At 40.1% G+C, this 26304-nt stretch overlaps 3 protein-coding genes and 2 non-coding genes across 5 annotated transcripts; 4 read left to right on the top strand and 1 right to left on the bottom strand.

Annotated features, from left to right (window-relative positions):
• Positions 1 to 1478: 1478 nt before the first annotated feature.
• Positions 1479 to 5686, top strand: hspa5 (heat shock protein 5). The gene is made up of 9 exons (XM_034193045.1): positions 1479 to 1634; positions 2068 to 2216; positions 2303 to 2534; positions 2615 to 2749; positions 3486 to 3598; positions 3683 to 4073; positions 4143 to 4380; positions 4459 to 4626; positions 4747 to 5686. Exons 2-9 carry the CDS (start codon positions 2101 to 2103, stop codon positions 5307 to 5309), a joined length of 1956 nt encoding a protein of 651 aa, XP_034048936.1. The 5' UTR covers positions 1479 to 1634; positions 2068 to 2100; the 3' UTR covers positions 5310 to 5686.
• Positions 5687 to 6289: 603 nt separating this feature from the next.
• rabepk (Rab9 effector protein with kelch motifs) lies at positions 6290 to 14447 on the bottom strand. The gene is made up of 8 exons (XM_034193046.1): positions 14382 to 14447; positions 9531 to 9585; positions 9292 to 9446; positions 7986 to 8141; positions 7424 to 7588; positions 6865 to 7014; positions 6601 to 6750; positions 6290 to 6520 (listed from the first exon to the last, which is right to left on the bottom strand). The coding sequence occupies exons 2-8, from the start codon at positions 9581 to 9583 to the stop codon at positions 6297 to 6299; spliced, it is 1053 nt and encodes a 350-aa protein (XP_034048937.1). The 5' UTR covers positions 9584 to 9585; positions 14382 to 14447; the 3' UTR covers positions 6290 to 6296.
• A 1356-nt stretch (positions 14448 to 15803) lies between these two features.
• On the top strand, positions 15804 to 18762 carry LOC117529938. The gene is made up of 2 exons (XM_034192844.1): positions 15804 to 16198; positions 18178 to 18762. Exons 1-2 carry the CDS (start codon positions 15889 to 15891, stop codon positions 18756 to 18758), a joined length of 891 nt encoding a protein of 296 aa, XP_034048735.1. The 5' UTR covers positions 15804 to 15888; the 3' UTR covers positions 18759 to 18762.
• A 4299-nt stretch (positions 18763 to 23061) lies between these two features.
• On the top strand, positions 23062 to 23135 carry trnan-guu. Its single transcript has one exon. It is a non-coding gene; the product is annotated as a tRNA-Asn (tRNA).
• A 1816-nt stretch (positions 23136 to 24951) lies between these two features.
• Positions 24952 to 25025, top strand: trnan-guu. Its single transcript has one exon. It is a non-coding gene; the product is annotated as a tRNA-Asn (tRNA).
• Positions 25026 to 26304: the final 1279 nt, after the last annotated feature.

The following is a 26304-nucleotide window of genomic DNA, read 5'->3' as shown; positions in this document are numbered from 1 at the left end:
TCAGTGTTGGGTGGGTTACTTTAAAACTATATCCCACTACATATTACAGAATACATGCCCTAAAATGTAATTTGCAACATATTCCATCAGATCGCTCAGTGTGAGTAACATATCCTAAATACTTTGGATTACTTTGAAATTTTTTTACATTTTATGGAACAATAAGTGGCATTCACAAGTTTACTGCTTACTCGACTATTCGGTTACATCATTTGATTCAAGACATTTCAGTAACCTTGAATATACTCGTATAACACTTGTTGTACAGGAGCAAAAGCTATGAAACACAAGAAACAAAGTAAACAGGTAAAATCTAGCATGTTGCAGTTTTCATTCAAGGAAATCAATTAATTAAATTTAATTTGAGACTGAATGAATACGTGAACTAAGAAATCAGTTCTTTAAAATAATCAATTCATTCTAAGAATGCAACTGTATTCTGAATACCTTCATTTTATATTGCAACAACATCTGAATAGTAACTAAACATATTCCCTTACTCCCCAAAAGAGGTGGGCGGATCCATCCTAATATCGATACCAACGCTGGTATTGATATTGAATGATCCTCGTGTAAAAAGTTCGATACTCAAGATTTTTTTCTCTCCCGCACGCACTGACTGCTGCGCACGCAGATTAATCAAAGTCTACTCTCTGTAAGAGCAGCGCTGCACTATGTCACACAACACTGAGCAGCGCACCCTTGTAGTGTGGTTTGTCAGCCCTCTACCTCAGGAGATTTTAAGTTGTGTTGAGTGATTTTTTTTAAACAAAAATGTTGATTGTGATAATAAAGTATTTTGTTGTCACGTACAATGTTTGGTGAAATTCTATCCTAAGTTTTTTGGATCCTTTGGATTTATGAAGCTCAAATATGAAAAAGTATCGGTATCGATATCAGCGATACTGGGCCTGTATTTACTTGGTATCAGATCAATACCAAAATTCCCGGTATCTGTCCCGGTATATGTCCTTGAAGTTTACTGTAGATGTCAGAAACTACAGGATTGTTTGTTATCTGACGCAATTTCTAGTCAATCCAGTTTATAGGATGGAAGTGCTTTAAGGCTGTTTACATGTGTATTACACATGATTTCATAATAATGACTCATCATTAAGTCATGACACGTCGCACTGCGCACGCTAACACACACTTCGAAACCAAAGTAAAATCATTATGTCGTTTCACTGAATTCACTCCATCACTCATGAAACAGCTCAAATGTTGGGGGGGGGGGGCGAGAATCAGGGAACCCTCTCTTCCTCTTCTTCCACTCCAGATTGGCGTGTCGTCGCGCCAACTATTTTCACGAGTCCTCCTTGACAGATAACCAATCAGCATCGGTACAGTCGGCGACTGGCAATGAGGTCATATCATTCCGAAAGTGTGCAAATCAGAGGCGGCCAGCGTGCTGGATGGAGCCAATGAGCGCGTTCCAACGAGCAGCTGCTCGACCAATCACAGGGCTCCACGACGGGGAACAAGCGACTGGTTATATATGGACACAACGTTTTTCATTCAGCATCATTTCACAGAACCACCACGAGAGATAAGATTAAAAAGATCGACGCTTTGCTACGCACGTTTATAGCAACGGCAAGGCCGCTGATTACTAAAGGAGCATCACTGTTCAGGTACGTGTAAATATTTGTTTATGCAGTTTTGTGGCTTCAAACCAGCATTTAATAACGGTCTCGCTATCTTGCGATGGATTAGCGGTGTTCTTTAAATCTGGAGCATTTTCGGACAGTAGTGGGTGTTTATGTTGTTCTCCCTGTATATGCATAGCTATATGTTGTCAAGAACTCGTTTAGATTTTTACTCTACTTTAAAGTGATCAGCTAACTACAGGTGAGTGTTAAGCGTTTAAATCGTGAGTACTAATGACCGAATTACCCAAATAATCCATCGTGTTCAGCCGCAATAATAATTTTACTTTAAATCCTTTACATTTTTGTCTCAGGCCTTCGTCCGGATAGCAGTAAATGACAGCTCATCCTAATAGCGTTTAGCCGGCAGAGGGCGCACGTGTATAATGGAAGACCACATTTTGTCTCTGTTCCACAGACTTCCATTCAGAGATCTGATTCAAACACAAAGATGAAGTTGTTGTGGGTTGTGTTGCTCGTGGTCGGCACCGTGTTTGCCGATGACGATGATAAAAAAGATAGTGTGGGGACCGTGATTGGAATAGACCTGGGGACCACCTACTCATGGTAAGAGTCACTGTGGGGGTGTAGTGCAATGATGCATATGTATGGCATTCCTCAAATCAGTAGTTAACATTTAAAAATGCTCTTAGTGTTGGAGTCTTCAAGAATGGCCGTGTGGAGATCATCGCCAACGATCAGGGAAACCGCATCACTCCATCATACGTCGCTTTCACCAGTGAGGGTGAGCGTCTGATCGGTGACGCTGCAAAGAACCAGCTGACCTCTAACCCAGAGAACACAGTTTTTGATGCCAAGAGGTTGATTGGCCGCACTTGGGGTGACTCCTCCGTGCAGCAGGACATCAAATACCTACCATTTAAGGTGAGTATATACTTCAGTCAGTCTTAACTTGTTCAGTTATACATGCATGTATGTGACCTGGTGTTGCTGATGCTCTTTAGGTCCTGGAGAAGAAAAGCAAACCCCATATCCAGGTTGACATTGGCAGTCAGATGAAAACATTTGCTCCAGAGGAGATCTCAGCCATGGTGCTGACTAAAATGAAGGAGACTGCTGAGGCGTACCTGGGCAAGAAGGTAGTGTTTCTACAACAAATGAAGTACAGAGTAGTTAGAGCTGAGGTGTCAAACTGATTCCAGAAAGAGTCAAGAGGGTACAGGTTTTGTTTGCCACCAGGTGATTTCAATGAAACTGATTCCATCTCTCGAAGTGATGTTAATCAGGGAAATCACCTGGTGGAGTGCATGGTAGCAAAGAAAACTTGCACCCTCTTGACCCTTTCTGGAATCAGTTTGACACCTATGATTTATAGTCAGTGTTTTGATGAGCAGTTACTTTTATACCTGGGTATATTTGTCTCACCCTGAGGTATTTGAGATTTGTAAAAGTGTTGCAGGATAATTCTAACGCAATAACTCAAAACTTTTGTTTTAGCCCAAACCTAGTGGCCTAAGCAAGTACAAACTGTTTTGAGAAACTGGTTTAAAGCAAAGGTCAAAACAAGATGCACTTATGTGCATCTTTGACGAATGGGTTCAAAATGTCCTGATTAGTTAATATGCAGCCAAATCTCTACCCACATGACTTTAGAGAGTTCAGAGTCATAACTGTTTAATATCTTAATCAAATGTCAAGGCCACACAGAACCATGTGGTATTGTGTGGTATCTGCAACTGAACTGACGCTAAGCATGGTATGGGTGTAACACTCAAAAGTACCCTATATGTATGTGTGCATACGTAATAGTTTAAATGCCTAAAAGAAATAAAAGTTGATTTTATCTTTAAACCTGTAACTTTTTTGTTTCATCAGGTCACACATGCTGTAGTCACTGTTCCTGCTTACTTCAATGATGCCCAGCGACAGGCCACTAAGGATGCTGGAACCATTGCTGGGCTGAATGTCATGAGAATCATCAATGAGCCGTACGCATCACCCAAAAATATGAACTCCTGTGAGCTGTCTTACTTTGTATCATATTTGACATGTCTTCAATCTGATCTTTCCAGAACTGCTGCTGCCATTGCCTATGGGTTGGACAAGAAGGATGGCGAGAAGAACATTCTGGTGTTTGATCTCGGTGGCGGTACCTTTGACGTCTCCCTTCTGACCATTGATAATGGAGTGTTTGAAGTAGTAGCTACAAATGGTGACACTCACCTTGGAGGTGAAGACTTTGACCAGCGTGTCATGGAGCATTTCATCAAGCTGTACAAGAAGAAAACTGGTAAAGATGTACGCAAAGACAACCGTGCTGTGCAGAAGCTGCGACGTGAGGTTGAAAAGGCTAAGAGGGCGCTGTCTGCTCAGCACCAGGCTCGCATTGAAATAGAGTCCTTCTTTGAGGGAGAAGACTTCTCTGAAACCCTGACACGTGCCAAATTTGAAGAGCTCAATATGGTAGGTTATCCAGACTGTTAAAACTAAAGCTCAACAAGAAAAACAAGTTTAACTTGCTTCCTGTTTCAGGATCTGTTCCGTTCGACCATGAAACCTGTACAGAAGGTGCTGGAAGATGCTGACCTGAAGAAGTCTGACATTGACGAGATTGTACTGGTCGGAGGCTCGACCCGTATCCCAAAAGTCCAGCAGCTGGTGAAAGAGTTCTTCAATGGCAAAGAGCCATCTAGGGGCATCAACCCTGATGAGGCTGTGGCATACGGTGCTGCTGTGCAAGCTGGAGTCCTCTCTGGAGAGGAAGACCCTGGTAGGTCAACAGTGTTAGATGAGTAACTTCCTCAACTTGTACAAACATGGGCCTCCTGACTAATGGGTTCTCTTGCAGGTGATGTGGTTCTTCTGGATGTGTGCCCCCTGACCCTTGGTATTGAGACTGTTGGAGGAGTCATGACCAAGCTGATCCCCAGGAACACTGTGGTACCCACCAAGAAGTCTCAGATTTTTTCTACTGCCTCTGATAACCAGCCTACAGTCACCATCAAGGTCTATGAAGGTAAGGAATTTGTGGAAATGCCAATATTTCTAAACTCACAATTGCAACTCTGGCTAGTGTTTGTGTTTTTGTTAAATGTGCACTATGACAAATACTGAGTTTTGTAAACTGTCTCTCCAGGTGAGCGTCCCCTGACAAAAGACAACCATCTGCTTGGCACCTTTGACCTGACTGGGATTCCTCCTGCCCCCCGTGGTGTACCACAGATTGAGGTCACCTTTGAGATTGACGTAAACGGCATTCTGCGAGTTACTGCTGAGGATAAAGGCACAGGCAACAAGAACAAGATCACAATCACGAATGACCAGAACCGCCTGACTCCAGAGGATATTGAGCGAATGGTGAATGATGCAGAGCGTTTCGCTGATGAAGACAAGAAACTGAAAGAGCGAATTGATGCCCGCAATGAGCTGGAGAGTTATGCCTATTCACTGAAGAACCAGGTGGGTGACAAAGAGAAGCTGGGTGGCAAGTTGTCAAATGAAGACAAGGAAACCATTGAGAAGGCAGTAGAGGAGAAAATTGAGTGGATGGAGTCCCACCAAGATGCTGAGCTGGAAGACTTCCAGGCTAAGAAGAAAGAGCTGGAGGAGGTGGTCCAGCCGATTATCAGTAAGCTTTATGGCAGTGCGGGTGGACCACCCCCTGAAGGTGAAACTGACCAAGAGAAGGATGAGTTGTAGGCAGGTGTGCATTCTTCTCAAGGCCTCTCTGGTAGTGGCATCTAGATGTACATATTGGACTGATGGGACTCAATAGTGAGCTTAATGGCTGTAATGTGGTGGCAGTAACAACTGACCATACTGGATCCTCTGAAAAGACTTTAAAATTCAGTGTGAGAGGTGTCCTTCGCTGGAGGGCGGAGATAATTCATCAGCCCAGATTTGAGGCTTGCTGCTGTTCTCAGGCAGTTCTGTAGTGGGTTGGGTGGGTGTGGTTTTTGTGGGGCATCTATGGGTTCAAGGGCTCAACATTCACAAGCAGTGCTGAAAAGTTATTTATTGAATCTGGTCATTGTACATGTTAACAGATACTGAAATAAATGTTTGATACAAAATTATAAACTGTCTGAATGATTTAACATTTGTTACAAATGCTAAATGGCAGACACCATGCATTCACTTCAATGACGTGGATTTTTTTTTTTTTCCCCCCCTTCCCCCTCTGCACTTAAACTTAAAGCTGATTGGTGTGTGACTGTTTGCTATCTACACATGCTTAAGGATGCCAAACCTGATTTTGATCAGACAGGTGGGTCACACTTCCTATTAACAGGAAGTGATTTGTATTTCCAAACTGGATCAAATTTCATTAAGTTCTTTAACATTCTTCTACATGCCTGATACTTTAAAATATGGATGTGGTGTTGCAGTGCACTCAATTGGCTGTTTGCAAGTTTCATTGAATTTGAACTACTTGCTGTCAGGATAATTCAGAAACTCATCCTGACACTCATTTAACATCTTCAGATCCTTACATATTTTGAGTCTTCAAGTTTTAAATAATTGTATTGGTTGATAATCCTTTAAGACCTGTGGTTTGAGGCTATCAAAATTAGAAATACATTAATCATAACCTGCTACCTGATCAATCAAAATTCTCTGTATTGAACCAAAGACAAGGGGGAAATTATGGCATCAGTAAAGGGCGTCAATACCACCTCTTGGCTGTCATGTCACTACAGTCACTACACAGTCATTGTGTATGACACCTTGAGTATCCATCCCTCCAAATACAAAAGCTAAAAATACTGTCTGGGAAGCAGCTGGGTGTTCAGTTTGCTCATCTGCTGCTGTTTCACTGCACACTTTCCACGGCACTAAACACATGGAGTGATCTAGGCGACTGGGTGGCACATCCCCTTCAAATTTCATCTGGAGCCAGTGATTTGTATCTGCAAAGGTTAAAGTATTGATGTTGAAAAGCTGTACAAATTATAGGACATCTCATGAGTGTATGTTTGAAGTTATGTACCAGTGTTGAATCGGTACATGTGGTTACTGGCTCCCTCTGCTGTCATCCCACCAAAGATGTAAATATTCTTTCCCAGAACCACAGCCGAGTGGGCCGCTACTCCTGGTGGGATGCTTCCTTTCATTTTCACTTTGGTCCACTTCATGCTCCCTTTAAACAGAACCATAGTTACATATATTCAAACAGTATGACTGATAATTAAAATTTCAGTCCAGTGAAACAATCCTTCAAAGTGACAAATGTTGCAGGAGAGATCAGACTTACTCGTATCGAGGCAGTACATGTCACTGTGGGATGTGTCTCCAGCCATGCCTCCATGAATGTAGATCCTTGAACCCACAGCGATGATGATGTGTCCGTGTCTCGCTGGAGGGAGTCTGCCTTGTGGTTCATGCTGGGTCCAGGAGCTGGAAACTGAAAAATTAAAATCCAGATAGGTGGTTATTATTTTAACAAGTACTATTCTAGGGCAAGCATTGGATTAATATAGATAGTGAGTGCAAAATTGTTCCATAACTCCATAAAAACTGAAATTTTGGGTTCTGGTAGATACAGGTGAGGACCAGTGAACCCCTTATTTTTGGCCATATTGGCATATTTTATTAGGCAAAATAAACAAACTGATTAAGTTGGTTGTAAAATCCCACATATATAGGCCCAGAGGCTAATAATAATAATACATTTTATTTGTATTGCACTTTACATTTCAGCAATACCAAAGTGCTACAGAACAGAAAAAACAAAACAAAATCAATGCACTAACCACTTGGCCACCAACAACTGGAAACAAATATCTTCAGCAAGCAGTTTATTCAAGACAAACCTGTATCGAATATGTGAACTTTTGGGTCTGAGACAGGTGTAGCTCCTGTTTCCCCTCCAGAAAAAATGTACAGTCTGTCCCCAATGCAGGCTGAGTTGGTATGGTATGTCCTGGGACATGGAGGCTCCCCATTTACAGAAACATTCTTCCAGTGAGACCCACTGTCTGGACAGATAGACATAAAACATAAAGTCTTTATACATAAAGTTACTGTCCCATATTGTATCATCATACCATAGCAATGAGCACAGCGATGCCAGTTTAAACCAAGCAGCATTGTTATTCTTTCACCTAAATCATATTATCATAATATGTTTGCATATCATCATAATGTTTCTTTTTTAACACATCGCTTGTCTTTTGTAAAAAGTTACATCACACTTTCTTGGAAAACAAAACAACTGAGAAGATATTGTTTTCACTTTAATTACATTCTGTAGTGATGAACTATATGACAAACTTATCTGATGAGAGTAGGTACTGTTTAGTTGTAATAATCTTAGATGATAATCACACATCTACGTACTACACAGAGAACACATCATGATTACAAGTGATTTACCTGTTAGTTGAATGTTTTGGATACAACTGCGATTGGCGCTCTGATGTGCACCTCCAAAAACCCACAGGCTCTGTGGGTTGTTCTCGGGCACAAAGCTGCAGTGTTCATATCGTGTCTCCAAACCATTCCATTCTGGCATTTCCCATCTGTTATTATCTGGTAGAGTCAGAAACAATAGAAAATAGTATGATACACTATGAAACTAACACATTTTAACACACTAAACACTCCGCCAAACACAAACAGTTTCATCACAGACATGTAATTGGGCTGCCTTTTAGTGATTCTGGGTTTTCTGAAATCAAATGCTTTCTCATCAGATGGGATAAGGATTAGGTTCTTTAGTCACAATGACCAGAGATATGTTTTGAGGCATAAAGGTGAGGCATTGAACCCCAAGAACACTATACCATCTGTTAAGCCTGGTGGTGGTAGCATCATGTTCTGGGGCTGCTTTGTTACCAGTGGTACTGGTGCACTGAACAGTGGATTGGAATAATAATACGGAAGGCGGACTACCACAGAATTCTTCAGCAAAACCTCAGCACAACCTGAAATCATCAGGTTTTGTTGGTTTTGGAATGGATAAAGCAGTCTAACATTAAGGTTTGGGCCTTTTCAGGGACCTCAAACCTACTGGAAGTATTTAGATTGTCCTTAGAAGTCAAGTCCTTGCCAGGAAACAAACACATTTACTTGAACACAAAGAACAAATCAATTAAATTCAGTTGATTGAATTAAATCCATTTTTCCAAGAAGACACATCAAATAACCAACCTGAAATTTGTTACTGGCTTCCACAAGTTTCTGGTCAAGGAGAAACTGACTCAGGAACATTCAGCCAAATATTAGGTATACATATAATTGGGACCCTGAGCTTATTTCAAAAAGCTCAGGTCAGATGACAACATAGAAATACCTTGGGTCCTGTATGGCAACCACCCAGGCAGACAATGTATTTGATTTCAATCAATTATTTCAGAAAACCCTAAATAAATTAAAACGTGCACTGAACTCTTTTTTTGTTTTGTTTTGGCAATTAAAGGAGTATGTTAGACAACCATTGCACAACAGAAAAAGAACAATTATGAATATATAAATAAGATAACTCAAACTGCAGTATTGGAAGATGACAGATGGGTCTATGGTGTAGTTATTATGTTGTGCTGGAGGGGATGGATTCATTCACCAACTGCATTTTATAAGTTAAATGCCAAAGCAAATCCTAGAAGTGCAGTATATATGAACCATTATAGTTCTACACGTCCTAACTGTCTACATCCTTTGTTGGCAAATGCATATTTACCTAGATTTATGATATGGGAATGTGAGAAAGTGCCACTGGGATTGGCTCCCCCAACAATAAGGATTCGCCCCTTTCCTCCACTTTCAGATGGAATAAAGATGCAGGTATGGCCCACACTAACACCTGGAACACTTCCACTGGGTGCCAAGCAATACCTGCAGGGAAAATGTTTAATAACAGAGCTAGCATAAAAAAAAGTTCACGCCAAGAGTGTGACTGACTAATCTGATTTTACTTACCATATTCCTTCTCGTGGTTTGTCCAGAGGGTCAAGGATTGGTAAAAGCTCCATGGCTATGAGACAAATGAATGAACCAAATATTAATACATCTTTTCCTTAATTATAATTCTCTTGTTAATTATTAAACTTGTGACCTATAGTAATTAACTTTATGTTAATAGTAATGGAACTGATTTATTAAAAAGAAAACAAAAACAGCTTAATCTTCTGATCTTATTGAAACCTAGTCAGGTGAAAGATGAATGGTGCTGGAATGAACTTACTGTATTGTATAAAACGGGTTGCAAATGTATAATAATGTTGCACAGCCATTTTGGAGTTTTGGCTGTGTACAAATACACTTCTTTTCCTAAGTTACTGGGTCATACATATAAGGAGATATAAACATTTCTAACATTAGAAACATTTTCATAAAGCTAGTATAACAAGGAATATAGATGCCACTGCATGTACAGACCCTAAGCGTGTCCAAATCATCTGAAAACAGCTGGTGTAATAAGGCCCCACTGAGCACAGCACTGGATCTTTTCCTTTTGATATGGACTTGGAACAATGGTCTGACACACAGGTGTTAACGTTCTGAAATATTCTAGAACAGAATTTGCCGGCACTAATTTAAGTACTGAGGAATAGTTTTGGTATCATCCCTAGCCATATGTTCTATGGAATCTTTAGTTCTGGTTCTACTTTCCCATTCTGCTGTGTATTTCATCCTTTATTTGCACAGGTCATACTTCTCACCCTTGGTTGCTAGTTTGTTAGTGGATGCTGAAGGCAGGTGTAACATTCAGCAGATGGCAGTGACATCTAGGGATAATATATTGGCAAAACAAAGTTGCTTTGTGATTTGATCCAGTGCATCAAAGTTAATCACAGTCCATTTACTTCACCCTCATTGTGTGCTATTTTAATTTGGTGAGTTACAAAATGATATGATTTATTGTTTTTGAGTTATGGCTCACACTGGCTGGTTGGGATGGAGTAACCCAGCCATTCACATATTTCAATTACCAGTGCAGTGAATACGTTTGTAGTTGTAATACCCCATATGTACCTGGTGATGCATCTTAAAAAAGTATTTTGTATATGTATTTTTGTTGTCTTTTTTCTTAATTAAATGTCCATTGTTATGTATTTAATTTTCTGTGAAACTTGTTAATACAACAGCTCTTGGTGAAATTCTATTGTACTAATGGTAAGTGTCCATCAAGTGGTGATATTGCTCCATTTCAAGAACCTTGATTGCTGGCTGCTGTGGGACACAACAACGACCATGTTGCTTATAGTCAATGATGGAAATGAGCCAAACTGAAAATTTCAGCTCTGCACAAATTACTCATTTGCAAAAGCAGAAAGGAGGTGCTGGCAGCCACACTTGAAAGTGAGGAGACAGAAACAGTGCCTCTCCCATCAACACCCTGTGGATGTCCAGCTGAAAAATTCAAAAGTCTGGCCAAGGCAGATACCACATATCCAGCTCTCCCTCAGTATCCAATAAAGCTGCACCCTCCTGAGTTGGATTACTCGCGCTGTCCAATTAGAAGGTGTCCAAGGAAGTTAACGCAGTTATAAAATACTAATTATGTTGTATTGTCTAAATAATATTTAATTTACAATTATGGTTTTTTCAACCTGCAGCATGGTGGCTTAGTGGTTAGCACTGTTGACTCACAGCGAGAAGGTCATGGGTTCAATTCCCACCTGTGGCCTTTCTGTGTGGAGTTTACGTGTTCTCCCCGTGTTTGCGTGGGTTGTCTCCGGGTGCTCCGGCTTCCTCCCACATCCAAGGACACGCCAGTTAGGTAGATTGGAAACTTTAAATTGTCCGTAGGTGTGTGTGCGGGTGTGACTATGTTTTTTTGTCTATATGTGTGTGACAGACTGGCGTCCTGTCCAGGGTGTACCCCGCCTCGCGCTCTATGACTGCTGGGATAGGCTCCAGCCCCCCACGACCCTTAAATGGAGTAACTGGTTGAAGATGAGTGAGTGGGTTTTTCAACCTACTAGCTGGGGACAAGGAGACAAGAATTCTGCATGCACAATACCTTTGATGTCTGTCCATCTTCTGCTATTTGTCTCTTGCAGCTAAGGCAGAAGCTGAACATAAAACTACATTTGCCAAAAATAGGAGTTGCATGATTGGTTGAGAATTGACCATGTGACTAAGGACCACTGTCAAGGTGAATGCAAAAGATGTTACTTCAAGATAAAAGCCTGGCTGATTTGACACAGGGTCTGACTTCACCATTTCCGCTTTTTACAGTACCAGTGAGTGTCCAATTCGACAGCACTGCGATGCCGAGTTGTGTCGACTGCTACGGCCTGGGTCATGCACTACATGCAGCTGGATGTGTTGCCTTGTTTGGTCAAACTTTTCCAATAATTCACCTCCCATACCTGTGAGCAGGCTGCACAGAGTGCAGATCGATTCAGTGCATGGCTCAGGATAAGCAGGAATCCAGAAAAACTGGACTAAATTTTGATTCTCGTAGGACAGCTGTGGTGTTTCTACATATTCAGTTACTGAATTACAAGATGCTGAGGATGTAACAAACTCCACTATGAAAGGCAGATGAGTAACTGATTTTCTGCAATATTACTCTTTCTATGCATGTACGTGTATCAAATCTGTCTGTGAACAATATCTGAAATATTTAGTTACATACATGTAGGGTTGCCAACCGTCCCTTGAAAAACAGAATCGTCCCTTATTTGTAAATAAAAGTGTGCGTTCCGTATTGACCTGAAACGGGACGCAGTTTGTCCCGTATTTCTGTGAGAATCAAAAAGTCTGTAAAATGTCAATGGAATTGACTGGCGCTTTATATGGAAAACGTACGGTAAATTTGATCCCAGCCTCTCTCCTGCTCTTCACCAATGAGCTGACAGACACGAGTTGACAATACAGAATCACTCTTATCTCATTGGTCGAGGGACATCTGCTCGCAAGAAGATACCGACGTCATGAGCCGACGATGGTCGTCGGACGACCATAGCAGCATGGCTGATACCGACACAGACACCGACATTGGCACTGCAGATACGCCTACGAACAGCAATGTCTGTAACGTCGTTACTCCTTCTCGAAAAAAAAACCAAAACAAAAAAGAAAGCAAAAATACATGGGCAAATGGGAAAAGGTGCGCGACAACAGCTATAAGTATTGTAAGTATTGTTTACTTTTTCAGACTTTCACTGTTACATTGTTTTGCATTATTTATTTTTGTTAATTTATACACTTTTATAACAATAACACGACAGAGAAAGATTTATTTTTAAAGACATTTTTTTATACTTTGAAGCAGGACAGGATGCTCATATTGAAATTGTAAGTGAAAATTTATTTTGCACTAAAAATAAATTGCTAAATAATAATTTGTTTTCCGCATGTTCATATCATAACAAATGCATGTGTGCATCTTCTTAAATTCAGGGTCAAGTCAATAGTCAAATGGTTAAAAATCGTTTCACACACACGCTGGGAAGGGTGAAGGCAATGGTCAGTTGGCCGGTCCATGGAAATAGAGACTGGAATGGACGTCACGTGATTAGCGGCGTGCCCCACGGCAGCCATTACTGAGGGTGGAGAGAGACCTTGATCCTGTTAAACAGAAGCGATATGAGGAGAAAAAAGGCAGCCAGTGCTTCATTATCAACTGCACGAACCACAAAATCAAATTCTCCAATACTAAAATGAACTGTACAATAGCCTTAATGTAATTATGTAAAACAAATGTCTATTTTAAAGTCGTTATGCCGCAATTTAATGTCAATATACTGAGACTATATCTCAACACCATAAGTTCTTTTAATTAAGCTGTGTTCACATGCGGAAACAAAAATGTTTAAATATATTTATGTATATATACTTGCAGCTGTTGTTTAATATGATATGTACATGGTGGTCACAGGAGGCATTTAAATTTGAACAGTGTGGTTGGAGGGGATGGAGGAGGTACTTTTTACCCTGACTGAGGGTCAAAAGTCATAAATTCTGCATGGCTTTATATCTACATGTAATAAAATGTTAGTAAAAATCATATATATGTTGTTGTCATTAAAAGTCTAGCAGTAATATTACAGTGGAAAAAGCAGCAAGATAAATGAGTACATTGGTAAGGCATACTTCAGATTTATATTTTAATACATAAGGATTGTTTATCCAGACATGTATGGGTTCGTTAGACCTTTTAATTAGCATGAATACAACTTACAAGCGTCATTTATAAAAATCCATCGAGAATTATGATGACAGGAAAAAAAAAAATCACAGTAAATGAACAGAATGGAATATGTTCCACAAATTTCCACACTTTACATAAAACATTTTTTTCTACCTAGACATGTATAGGTTCATTAGAAAGAGCAATGAAAGGGCTTTAAAACAAGCCTACTTTGATTAAAATCTGTTAACAAATAGCGACAATAGAGCGAGAAAAGCAGCACAGTTTGTAGTAATTTCCCCAAATTTCTGCATTTTACATAAGTTTTTTTTTTAACCCACACATGCATAGGTGCATTGGAAAGAGCTTTCAAAGGGCTTTGAAACAAGCCTACATTTAGGTATAGTAGTATAATCAGTCACCAGCTTGCTCACTCTGAAATACCTCATTTAAAAAAAAAAAAATACGAGGATTTATTTAATTTTGGTGAAAGAGTGTGTTTTTCTGAGAACCCTTCTAGTTAGCTTGTGATTTCTATTTTCGTACGTGCAATTTAGCTAACGGTATACAGGCATATGTTAGCTTCCTTCCCAGGAAGCTAAGATATGCTTCCAAGAAGAGAGAGGAACTAACCATTATCTTTGTTATTTACATTAAAGTCGGAATGCTTAAAGTAGTTACTCTACCGTGACAATGAAGCTCTGAAACATGTACCGAAAACACCCAGCAGTATATCGAGGCTTGACTTAGTTGGTTCATGGTAAACACGTGAGTTTTGACGTTGCGCTATGTGATTGGAAATGTTGGGTGGGCGTGGTTAGAAGCGTAAAGAACAGAAATTAGTTTCTTGTGGAATTTGATCTGCATATGATGAATTTGTCTTTAATGTAAATAAATAATAAACAAACACGGTCGTTTGTAACGACATGTTTAATTTAATTCATGTATTTTTTTAGATTTGTTTATTTAATATTTATGTATTCATTGCTTGTATGCTGACGCTTTTTCGTTCAATAAAGATTTATTAAAAAAATAACAGAAATGATACAAATTATAAAATTCTTACTATAAATCAAACCAAACTATAAATCAAATCAAAAGCAAAATATACACATACATACGCACGCATGCATGCACACACGCACACGCAGCACAGACACACATTAACATAAGGCCCAGCCACATTAGGGATGACTACCACCCCGCCACAGGTTCATCATGACAAAATGTCACAGGTGTGTGCTTGACTGCCGCAGAAAAAAAAAAAAAAAGAAAGGTTTTGGCATTTGGTATTTTGAACATGTCCAAAACATGCTCTGTGACTTCTTTGAAAATTTGGCAACTGGTGTTAACGAAGTGTGCTACTATGGTGCCACAGTGGTACCACTAAGGCATCACTGTGAAATCGCTTCCACACCACAGTGGTACCACTGCAGCACCAATGTGGTATTGCTGTGGCACCACTATGGTACCGTGGTGCCACGGTGATGCCACAGTGGTGCTGCAGTGGTACCACTACGGTACCATAGCGGTGCCACGGTGATGCCGCAGTGGTGCCACTATAGTACCATAGTGGTGCCACGGTGATGCCACAGTGGTGCCACTATAGTACCATAGTGGTACCACTGTGATGCCGCAGTAGTGCCACAGTGGTGCCAGTGATATCGGTAGCTGTTGCAATGATTTTGGAAAAAAAAATCTTTTATGACATACCACAATGTCGGTACTAGATCTCTTGTGAGCATACACGCAATGACACACTGTAACAAGCCACACAGAATGCCCGACCTGTTCTGTATAATATGCAAAACACTTGACAGCCAAGCAACAGTCTCCTTTGTTGTTTAAGACATATTAATTAAAACAACCATTAAAATGTGACAGTCTGTTTTGTTAAGACGAATGAACTGCAACCTCCAAAACAAGCTGTTGAAATATGAATTGTAAATGTTGACCGTTAACTCTGTATCCTGCAGAGGGCGGTAATATGCTTTGCAGCGTTCACACTGCCAGAACTATATGAACAAGAAGAAGATCTCTGCCGTTTTCTTTTTGCGCCACAGGCGCACGACAGTGGGACGTACGTTTTGCGGCAGAGTTGCGGTCAGAAACCACTGAACTGTATAGTTCAGTGTCAGACACTGACAAAATCTCTTGGACGAGTCGCAGAACCGAAAACATCCGATCTACAGCATGCCGGGCAGAAGCAGCTCGAGCAGCAGGGGGGTAAAGAGGGAGAGAGACCACGGAGAGTTCGAGCCAGAAGCTGCAGAAGAAACGGTGAAGGAGGAAGGAGGTGGCGGGGAAGAGGTTTCTGACGGGGAGGACACCGCCAGGACCACCAGGAAGAAGTTTGAAGTGTTTTCAGAAGCAGAGGAAGAAAATTTGGCCGAATGGTTTAGAAGTCATCCTTTATTCTATGATCAAACAGTAAAGGACTTCAAGAATCGCCAGAAGAAAGACAGGCTGCTGAAAGAGAAGGGCAAAGAGCTGCGGGTCAGCGGTGAGTGAGCGCACAGAGCTTCAAGGCTCAATAAACAATAAAAGAAATGATGTAGAAACAAAACCAACACTAGTTTCTAAACTCAGGAAGGCAGTCAGCGAACTACAACCTCATTTTTATCCAACTGAAGCGTCCTCTGAGCTGGACAACACGGGGACCGTCCACAAAGTGCACAAACGAAGAAACACACTTAATACATATTTTTTTTTCCCAATTTATTTTCATTTATATAGCGCCAAATCACAACAGAGTTGCCTCAAAGCGCTTCACACAAGTAAGGTCTAACCTTACTAACCCCCAGAGCAGCAGTGGTAAGGAAAAACTCCCTCTCAGGAGGGGTGACCCTCTGCTTGGGCCATGCATACATATTGATGAGCTTATAAGGTTTCATATCAACCAAATTCACTTTACACATCAGTCATCTCCTGCTTATACAGCCACACTTATTTTGGAAAAAAAAAAAAAAGTCATTTTACATAGTTTTCCTCTCACACACACACACACACACACACACACACACACACACACACACACACACACACACACACACACACACACACACACACACACACACACACACACACACACACAGATCTAGAAGGGAGTTCAGGGGGTTCTACCCCCCCCACCCACCTTGAACTGTTGGCCAAATGGAAAAGGTATTACATGAATAAAGTCTGATTGATAAATGGTGCAGCATACAGATTTTGAAGATTTTCAGTGTTTTAAAGTCAAATTGTGTATGAAAAATTACAACAAGAGTCTGTATTTAGGGCAACGTGGTGGTTTAGTCGTTAACACTTATGCCTCACAGGAAGAAGGTTGTGGGATCGCTTCTCACCTGGGTCTTTCTGTGTGGAATCTGTATGTTTGTGTGGGTTCCCTCTGGGTGCTCTGACTTCTTTCCACTTCCAAAGATTATATTATATTATATTAAATTAGGTTCGGTGAACTGGAAACATTGAAATTGACCGTAGGCGTGCATGAGAGTGTGAATGTTTGTGATCCTGCAATAGATTGGTGTCCTGCCTTGCGCAATGTGATTGCTGGGATAGGCTCCAGCCCCCCCCCCCCCCCCCCCCCCCCCCAAAAAAAAAAAAAAACAAAAAAAAACAAAGAGTAAGTGGGTGTAGAAAATGAATTGGTCAGTATTTAGCTTCCCAGTATGATTTACAATGCAGAAAAAAGGCTATAGATTTTTTTTAATTGTGCAGGGTGGCATGCCTCTGGATCCTCTTAGTAGGGACTGAGGCACATGCAAACAAGTCAGAACCAGACATGGGGCCAAATACAAAAGTATTTGTATTTGAAAATACTTAAATACATTTTTCGGAGTATTTGTATTTTCTGATTTTGAATTCAAAGTATTTGTATTTCAAATACATCGCCGATCCCAAGTATTTCCAAATACTTTTACAAATACTTTTCAAACTTGGGAATCTCTGTGACACCATGTTGAGACACGCCAGAAAACTATAAGCTCCGTGTTATTGTGATTAAGATACAATAATACAATATGCTGAGACGAGAAGATATGACATTTTATTATTGTTTTGTGATATGGTGGATACAAAAGGATGCAATATTGATGGAAACAGAATATATATTGTGATAGTTTGATTATTGCCTGTGATATTATAATATAATATATAATAATATTGATATATAATATAATAATAATATAATAATATTGATAATATAATCAATAGTATTTGGTCATGCTATTTTCACAATAAATTGTCACCGGTTTATCAGTTTTTGTGTTGATTTGTTGTTTATAGTTCATAGAAAGCATTTGTATTTGAAATACTCAAAATATAAAGTATTTGTATTTGAAAAACTACAAAGTATTTGTATTTGGAATTCGAAAATCTAAAGTATTTGTATTTAAATACAATGCAAAGTATTTGACCCCATGTCTGGTCAGAACCTGTGCTTCACCAGCATGCAACTTGTATTTTTTTTTTACATCTTTGCAGGGTCTGACATAATGGTTTGGTTTAAGTCCAAGCGCACTGTGTTTGGCCGACTCAAGAAGAAGAAGGAGAGTGGTGAGGGCACCAAGAGGTGGACGGCCAGGCAACGGTGGATCATGGCAGCATTCCAGTTCCTGGCATCGCACGTTATCCTGCGTAGTGAAAGCAGGCAAGTGGGCTGGCCTCCCGTCACAGAGGAGGAGGACGACAACAACATTGATGAAGAAGGTCCAACACCACCAGTCTCCCTTTCTAACAAGGATACCCAGGACGCACCACATGCACTGGCTCCCGAATTTGTCAGGTCAGTCACATCCCAAAGTCAGAGGGTGAATGGTGGGAAAACCCAAAAGGAGCTTGAGATGCCCGTGACCAAACTCTCTGGAAATTCAATGGGGGCCCAGCAGCTGCAGCAACAAGTCGATGAGGTGATAAGGGGCGCTGCCAATCAGAGGTCGGTATGGGGGCAGTGGATGGCATCTGCTCTCATGAATGTGTCAGATGACTTATGGGACAGCTTCCAACTCGAGTCCCTCCAGTTAATACAGAGGTACATTAAGATGAGTCGAGCGGCTTTCGAATAAGTTTGACACACACAATGTCAGAGGAATACTGTGAAGCATACAGGAACTGGCAGCAATTAGCTGGTAGGTGGCCGGAGTGCATTCTACAGCATGCTTCCGGTAAATGTCATCACAGCAACTTGAAAGTAATCACAGAGTTGTAATTGTCATTACAGTAACAGGATACTGTTTTATCATTGTGTGTGTTGAATTAAGTAAAATGCATTAACTGTACATTAATAATATACAGTTTAAGCCATCTGCCTGTTTGGGGGCGGGGTCCTGGAGCCTATGCCAGAGGTCTTTGTGTGAGAGGGGGCATACACCCTGGACAGACCAACTCATTCACATCTCGATCTTTGAAAGTAGGAAGAATCCAGAACACCCCGAGGAAACCCAGGCATACACACGGAGAACATACAGACTCCACACAGAAAGGGCCGGGTCGGAATCAAACCTGGGACCTTCTGGCTTTGAGGCCAGCAGAGCTATCCACAAAGCCACCGTGCTGCCCTGAGATACCGTTACTGTACAAAAATAATTTAATGAATGACTTCATTCAACTATCGACCTTTCAAATTTGAAAATACATGGGCACAAAATAAATGTCCAAAATACAGGTTTTGTAAAAACTGTTTTCTTGAACATACAATTCTTTGTTCAAGTTAAAACCTGTCGGTGTTGACAGGTGTCATAGCCTTGAACTATTTCAATTTTTCATGCTTATTTATAGTTTCAGTTTGACTGATTTGTTGCTCGAATAGTCTTATTTAATCTGATTGTAATTTTTGAGACAGATACGAAGGTACAGTGTTCTTAATCATAAAGATACACAATTTTTTAATCGGTTTACGTCTTGTTATCAGGACTTGCTGAAAGTCACCTCTGTTGTTTGTAGTAATATGAATATCTGTTGTGAAGATGCCCTTTGTTTATGTAAAAACAAAAACAGTTGGATATTAATGCATGTTTCTAGTGATGAAATGTTTTATTTTTTTAATGAATTGTGATTTACATAAAAATATATATTTACTGTAGAATTCAGCCGCCAGTGAATTGTGACCATGATACTTTGCAGCGGCTGATATTAGGTTTTCATACCATATCAATTTTGAGATTATTTTTGCTGATATGAAAACTTTTATTTTACCAAATAAATAATGCGGAAAAACACTTTGGTTGTTGGAAATGTCATTGTAGAGGTTGTCCAGCAGATGGTGCGCCAATAGTATATTGTTCACAATGCTGTCAAGCCAGCTGGGACCCCCATCACCGCTGGGTCAGATTAGCTACAAGAGACGGGGAAAGTGACCGACTGTCATTCATTTGACAGCTGGTCACTTTTGTCCCATTTTGTCCATTTTGGTCCCATTTGACATTCTGAATCTGCCTTTTACAGACACTAGAGGTTGCTATGCTGCAATCTAGGCGATGACAAAATAGACGAGAAGTCTATTTTATGCAAATGTTGATCGACTTGACACAGCGACCATCAATCCAAATGATAGAAAAATGTTGTATGTTGGTTGGTTTCTTAAGCAAAATAATCAGAGTGCGCTCCTATCCGTTCTGTATAAATGTAATACATTTGACGTTTTTCATTTACATTTTGTTTCTATCTGGCTCAAGTATACAGGTTGTACGATAAGGATTTGTTTGTTTTACAACAATAATGCTGTGAAATCTACTCATTAATGGAGTCATTGAAACATTTTTGGCCATATTTGCATCTTAAGCACTTTTCACACCAAGGCCAACATAGAGTTGCGTATTACGGCGTACTGACGAGGCTGAGTTAAGCAGCTCTATGCCAAGGTTTTGCTCCCTACGCAGCAGTATGTTGATGGGTACGTGAGGTGGATGCAAAAAAATTAAATGCATTTAATTTTTTAAATGTTTATTTTTTATTTTTTTTGGTGTAGAGCACTGGATGCAGAAAGTACGCCATTTTTAAGCAAGTCTACACAACACTCCGCAACTCCACGTCCACTCCTCATGGGCCTCCTCCAGTTCTGTCTTGATTGCCGCACATTAATAAAGTCCATTAACGCCTGCTCACGGACCAATCGGCAGCAGGGGGACATGTCCACCATCCACTTCTCATGGTGGGTTGCGTGCGGCCGCCAAAAGCAGCTCTGCTTTGCTTTGCTTCATGTTCACCTCCTCCAGTTCTCTCACGATTGGGGCACGTTAATAAAGTCCATTAACTCCTGGAAATATTGTCTTCTGACTTTTCCAGTGTATCAAATCCACCTGTGTCGGTCTGTAGCATCTGGAGCTAAACCTTTCCCAAGGTCAGTCGGTCTCTCGCTCTCTCTATGTATCCACAATGTCAAAAAAAAAGGCAAGAGTGGACACTGAGGGCTACATATGTGGCAGTATGCAACTGAAAGCAAGACAAGCAATGCAACCACATACAGAGACGAAGCCAAAGTTCTGCAATTTTCTAGCGTACTCCATACGTATCACAATGCAACTGTATGCAAGACTGGTGTGAAAGGGGCTTTATACTATTAGGATAGGTTAAACAGAGGACAAACTATGCTGTATGACTTTACAAATGACAACGAAAAGGCTCTTATTGCGTAGTTACGGTTTGTCAGAGGTCACATGGGAGACTAGCCTAGATTTGATCTGTTTTCTTGTGTTAAATTTCACTCCAAAATTAAGCTGGGTAAGTAATAATGGAACAGACACCGGTTGAACTACTATATCCCCAGTCTTCATACTTTTGCTGTACAACTCACACCACCTCATGTACCACATTATGGAGTTGCTTTGGGTCCTGGATGTTAACCACATGGAGACAAAACAGCTTGAAAATATAACATCACAATTAAAGAAACCAAAATTATCAAGTGGTCACACGGTGCACAGCCAATATTCCACTCCACTGTCAAATGTACATAAAACGAGCAATCAGAGATTTCTGACATCTGCCAATCCAGATCTGGATCACCTCTAATAATTCAATGAAGTCTTCTGTGCCCTAATATCTATCTGTAGTGCAAATTTGGTGAGAATCTGTGAAGTAGTTTTAAAGTAATCTTTCAAAGCCTATATAAAGGGATCTCTTGGTGCAGAATGTGGATGTGGATCCGGATCATCTCCAAAATTGAATGGTGTCTTCCATGGCCTAATAGTTATCTGTGGTGAAAATTTTGTCAAAATCTGTGCAGTAGTTTACATGTAATCCTGCTAACAGTCAGACAGACAGAAAAATAAATAAATGTGATTTTATTATATTGTTGGCGGACATAACGAAGCAACTATAGTGCTGTGAGGAAATGCACCACTCAATTACTGTGTGTAAATTATTCCCTAGATCTGGATCGTCTTCTCACGGTTCTGTCATAAAAAATCTGCAACTCAGTTCTAAACTAGTCAAACTTGGGGGCTGGTGCCCTCTGAGCTCCCCACCTTCCGCTGCCTATGGTAGAGGTTGGCGATACCGGGAATTCTGGTATTGAGCCGATACCAAGTAAATACAGGCCCAGTATCACCAATATCGACACTGATACCGATACTTTTCATATTTAAGCTTCATAGATCTAAAGGATCCAAAAGACGTAGGATAGAATTTCGCCAAACATTGTACGTGACAACAAAACACATTATTATCACAATCAACATTTTTGTTTAAAAAATATCACTTAACACAACTTAAAACAAAATCTCATGAGGTAGAGGGCTGACAAACCACAATACAAGGGTGCGCTGCTCCCTGTTGTGTGACACAGCGCAGCGCTGCTCTTACAGACAGAGAGCAGACTTTGATGAATCTGCGTGCACAGCAGTCAGTGCGTGCAGGAGAGAAAAAAAGCTTGCGTATCGATCTTTTTACACGAGGATCATTCAATATCAATACCAGCGTTGGTATCGATATTATCAGTATTAGGATCGATCCGCACACCTCTAGCCTAAATCACCACAGTAGATGCTCCTGTGGTTGACTTCTGCTCTGTGTACTCACATTTGGCCGTAAAATGTAGTTCGATAATAAAGGACTTATCATTATGATTTCAAGCATCAATGTAATATTGCTATTGTTGTGTTGTCTGATATAAGTTCAGATTTAAGTTCATTTTGGACTTAATCTGTTACAGTTTTGTTTGGCCTGCACTTGGCACTTGCTCGAAATAAAAGCACTAACTAACTAACTAACTTGTAACCGCTAAATCTGTGGGCTTTACGAACGACAGGGAGCCGAGCTGGAAAATCACGTTTCAAGCTTCAAGAACATCATAAAATCACCTGAACACATGTAAAATGTTGAATTTCCTGTCATCAAACTTTAAAGAAAAACCTCAAACTAACCTATCAAGTCTCTGTGGCGCAATCGGTTAGCGCGTTCGGCTGTTAACCGAAAGGTTGGTGGTTCGAGCCCACCCAGGGACGAGCAATTTTGTTTTTCCTTCTTCAAGTGCAAAACGTTGTTTTTCAACAGGAAACAATGCAAACACACTAACCCGATATTAATAACTAAAGTAATTACACGTGAAGAAAGAAGGGAAAGAAAGAAAAAACCCACCAGAAACTGCCTGTGTCACCCTCTGCCGAGTTTTTGGCGCCCTCTACTGGATATCTTATCACACTGTCAGATTTAAGTTTTTGATGAGAAAACAAAGGAGGATACGACAGCAGTATCTCATGCATGTTTTTGGATGTGGGAGGAAGCCCGAGTACCCAGAGGGAACCCATACAAACTCCACACAGAAAGGCCACAGGCTGGACTCGAACCCAAGGCCTTCTTGCTGTGAGGCAACAGTGCTACCCACGAAACTTGTGTGCTGCCCATAACTTGAAACGAATTATTATTACCTCCGCCAAAGAGGTTATGTTTTCGGTCGCGTTTGTTTGTTTGTCTGTCTGTCAGCAGGATAGCTCAAAATGTTTTGAACGGATTTTGATTACATTTTGTGGAGGGGTTGGAAATGACAAGAGGAACAAGTGATTAAATTTTAGTGGTGATCGATCCCGATGCTAACGCGTTAGCATGTCTATGGCATTTTCAATATTAAAAGTTAGCATTAAGCAGTTGCAGCTGTCATCACGTTCGGGTGCATTTGTTTTCAAATTGTAATAGTTGTTAAATTTATTACCTCCGCCAAGGAGGTTATGTTTTCGGTCGCGTTTGTTTGTTTGTCTGAATGTTTGTCAGCAGGATAACTCAAAAAGTTTTGAACGGATTTCGATGAAATTTTGTGGAGTGGTTGGAAATGACAAGAGGAAGTGATTAAATTTTAGTGGTGATCCGGATCCAGGAATTTTTTAAAGGATTCTTCACCATTGCGGGATAGGGGGAATTTTGACATTCTAGTTTCTAACTCAATTGGGGTTTAACATAGTCAAATGTTCTATCAAACAACAAAGTTTGGTGATGATCGGATCCGTATTCCGGATCTGTTGATCCAGAATATGCAAAAATATAGGGAAAATAGAAAATGTGTCAGTGTGAGGTGACAAATGAAGCTAGAGATGCACAACTAACACCAAATTGTAGCTGAATCTGTACTGATTCAGTAAGGTGTCATCAGATTTGATGTAGCTTCAAATGTTATGGAACTAGAGCCAGAAGAAAACCGCCATTACTGAAAAACCGTTTTTATACAATAACGTTTGAACTAATAAAGACATAAAAGTGATTCCAAGTTGTAGTGGTGTGTTTTCATGGTCAAGGATGTTAAATATAAAGGAAAGAAAAGTGTATGTATCATAGTTTTGGTTGTAACACTGAATTGTTGAATAGATCACTGTGCCAAGGAGGGAATCTCTTTAGGGTCAGTGACCCTATGGCCTTGTTTAGAGAAGTGTTTCATAAATGTTAAAAAATTCATATATTTGCAGTTTAGTTGAATAATAAATTGAATTTTGTCTCTTATTTGTTTTTGTCTATAAGCACATGCAATATCAATATCAGTGCTCAGATGACAGTAGCTTCTGGGAAAGGTGCAAGTTGCAATAAACTGTGATGCCAAGCGCTAAGGATACATGCTATCCAGTCACAGCAGATGAAACTTTTTTTTACTACTGAGCAAACATCATTGTTAGACTTTTTTAGGTTCAATGATTCCACGGCGTGTAGATGTTATGGCGTCAGTGACCCCATGGCCTTGGCGGAGATTTGCACTCTCTGAGCGCTTCTAGTTATTAATTTAATAATAATAATGTGTTCAGGTTCATAGATTTAAGGACAAACCTCGACACTTGTCAAGTCTCTGTGGCGCAATCGGTTAGCGCGTTCGGCTGTTAACCGAAAGGTTGGTGGTTCGAGCCCACCCAGGGACGGTTTCTTTTGTTTTCCTTTTAGTCATTTCCTTAAAGCGCTAAACGTTATTTTTCATTTGATAACATACAAACAGACTAACTGGCAACAATAATTCAAGTAATTACACGGATAAAGAAAGATAAAAACAATCAGTTAACTGGCTGCATCAACTTCTGCCGAATGCGTGGCGCCCTCTGCTGGACATCTCAACATACTTCACAGATTTGACGAGAAAACAAAGACGGGGTTTTATAACTGTTAAAACGACAGCAGTGTATCTTAGATCATAAAAGAAATCTCAGCTCGAGGTCCTATAAATATTGTGTTCAGAGTTTAACAAACATTTGTGGAAATATCAACCTAATACAGTTGATGAAAAACGTCGTCTCATCCTCCTATGTCGGTTTAGCCACTAATCTCGCTTCGCAGATCCGCTGAGAGAATGGCTTCCAAATTAATTTAGACTTCACCTTTATTTGCGAAGAAAACTGACTTTAAACAAAGTTTAGTACTAAATATTTTTTAAGATAGAAGATATATAAAAGGGAGTGCCAAGATGGCTGCTCCTCGGTTCACCCGACCTACCTGTCAGAATGTTTTTTTTTAAAGGCTAACTTTATTGACAATTCAAGAACAACAAAGTAACAACATTAATAACACAATCAAGCACAAAATAAACATAAAACACAGCAAACCGCAGATGCTTTGTGAAAAACAGTTTGGTTTGGTCTTCATATATTTGTTTTTGTGAATGAAAAATTTCCCCATCATTAACAAAACTTTCAAAACTAAATCTTGCCGTCTATCGTATTCTTTGCCCAAATGCAATGGAGATGCAAATGTTGATGAATACCAGAAACAGAAGTCCTCCCAGAAAACATTCAGAAATACACACACACACACAAAAACAAACAACAAACCCACAAGTGATCAACAGTCTCAATTTCACATTCACAAAAGGTGCAATAATTCTCTTCCAAACCAAATCGAAGCCTCAGAAATTTTTTTGGAAGGATATATGTCATTGATCATTTTGAAATGAACTTCCTTTATTTTTAGAGAGATAGAAAATTTTATATATTTACATCTTAATTTATTCACTTGCTCTTTGGAAAGTATTTAGAAATCTGATATCTGCGAGATGATACAGGATGCAATTCTCTGACAAACAACGTATGAAGGTGTTGGGCAAATTTGTATTAGTGATGAGGAGTAAATTATATGACAACAGGACCAATGGCTGAGGAAGTGCTTTGATTACAGTGTTATATTATTTCTGTCATTTAACATAAATTTAGA

Source organism: Thalassophryne amazonica, chromosome 17 (assembly GCF_902500255.1).
Source record: "Thalassophryne amazonica chromosome 17, fThaAma1.1, whole genome shotgun sequence".
Lineage (NCBI taxonomy): Eukaryota > Metazoa > Chordata > Actinopteri > Batrachoidiformes > Batrachoididae > Thalassophryne > Thalassophryne amazonica.
The sequence above is the reverse complement of the archived record's forward strand: the minus strand, read 5'-3'. Positions and strand labels throughout refer to the sequence as shown.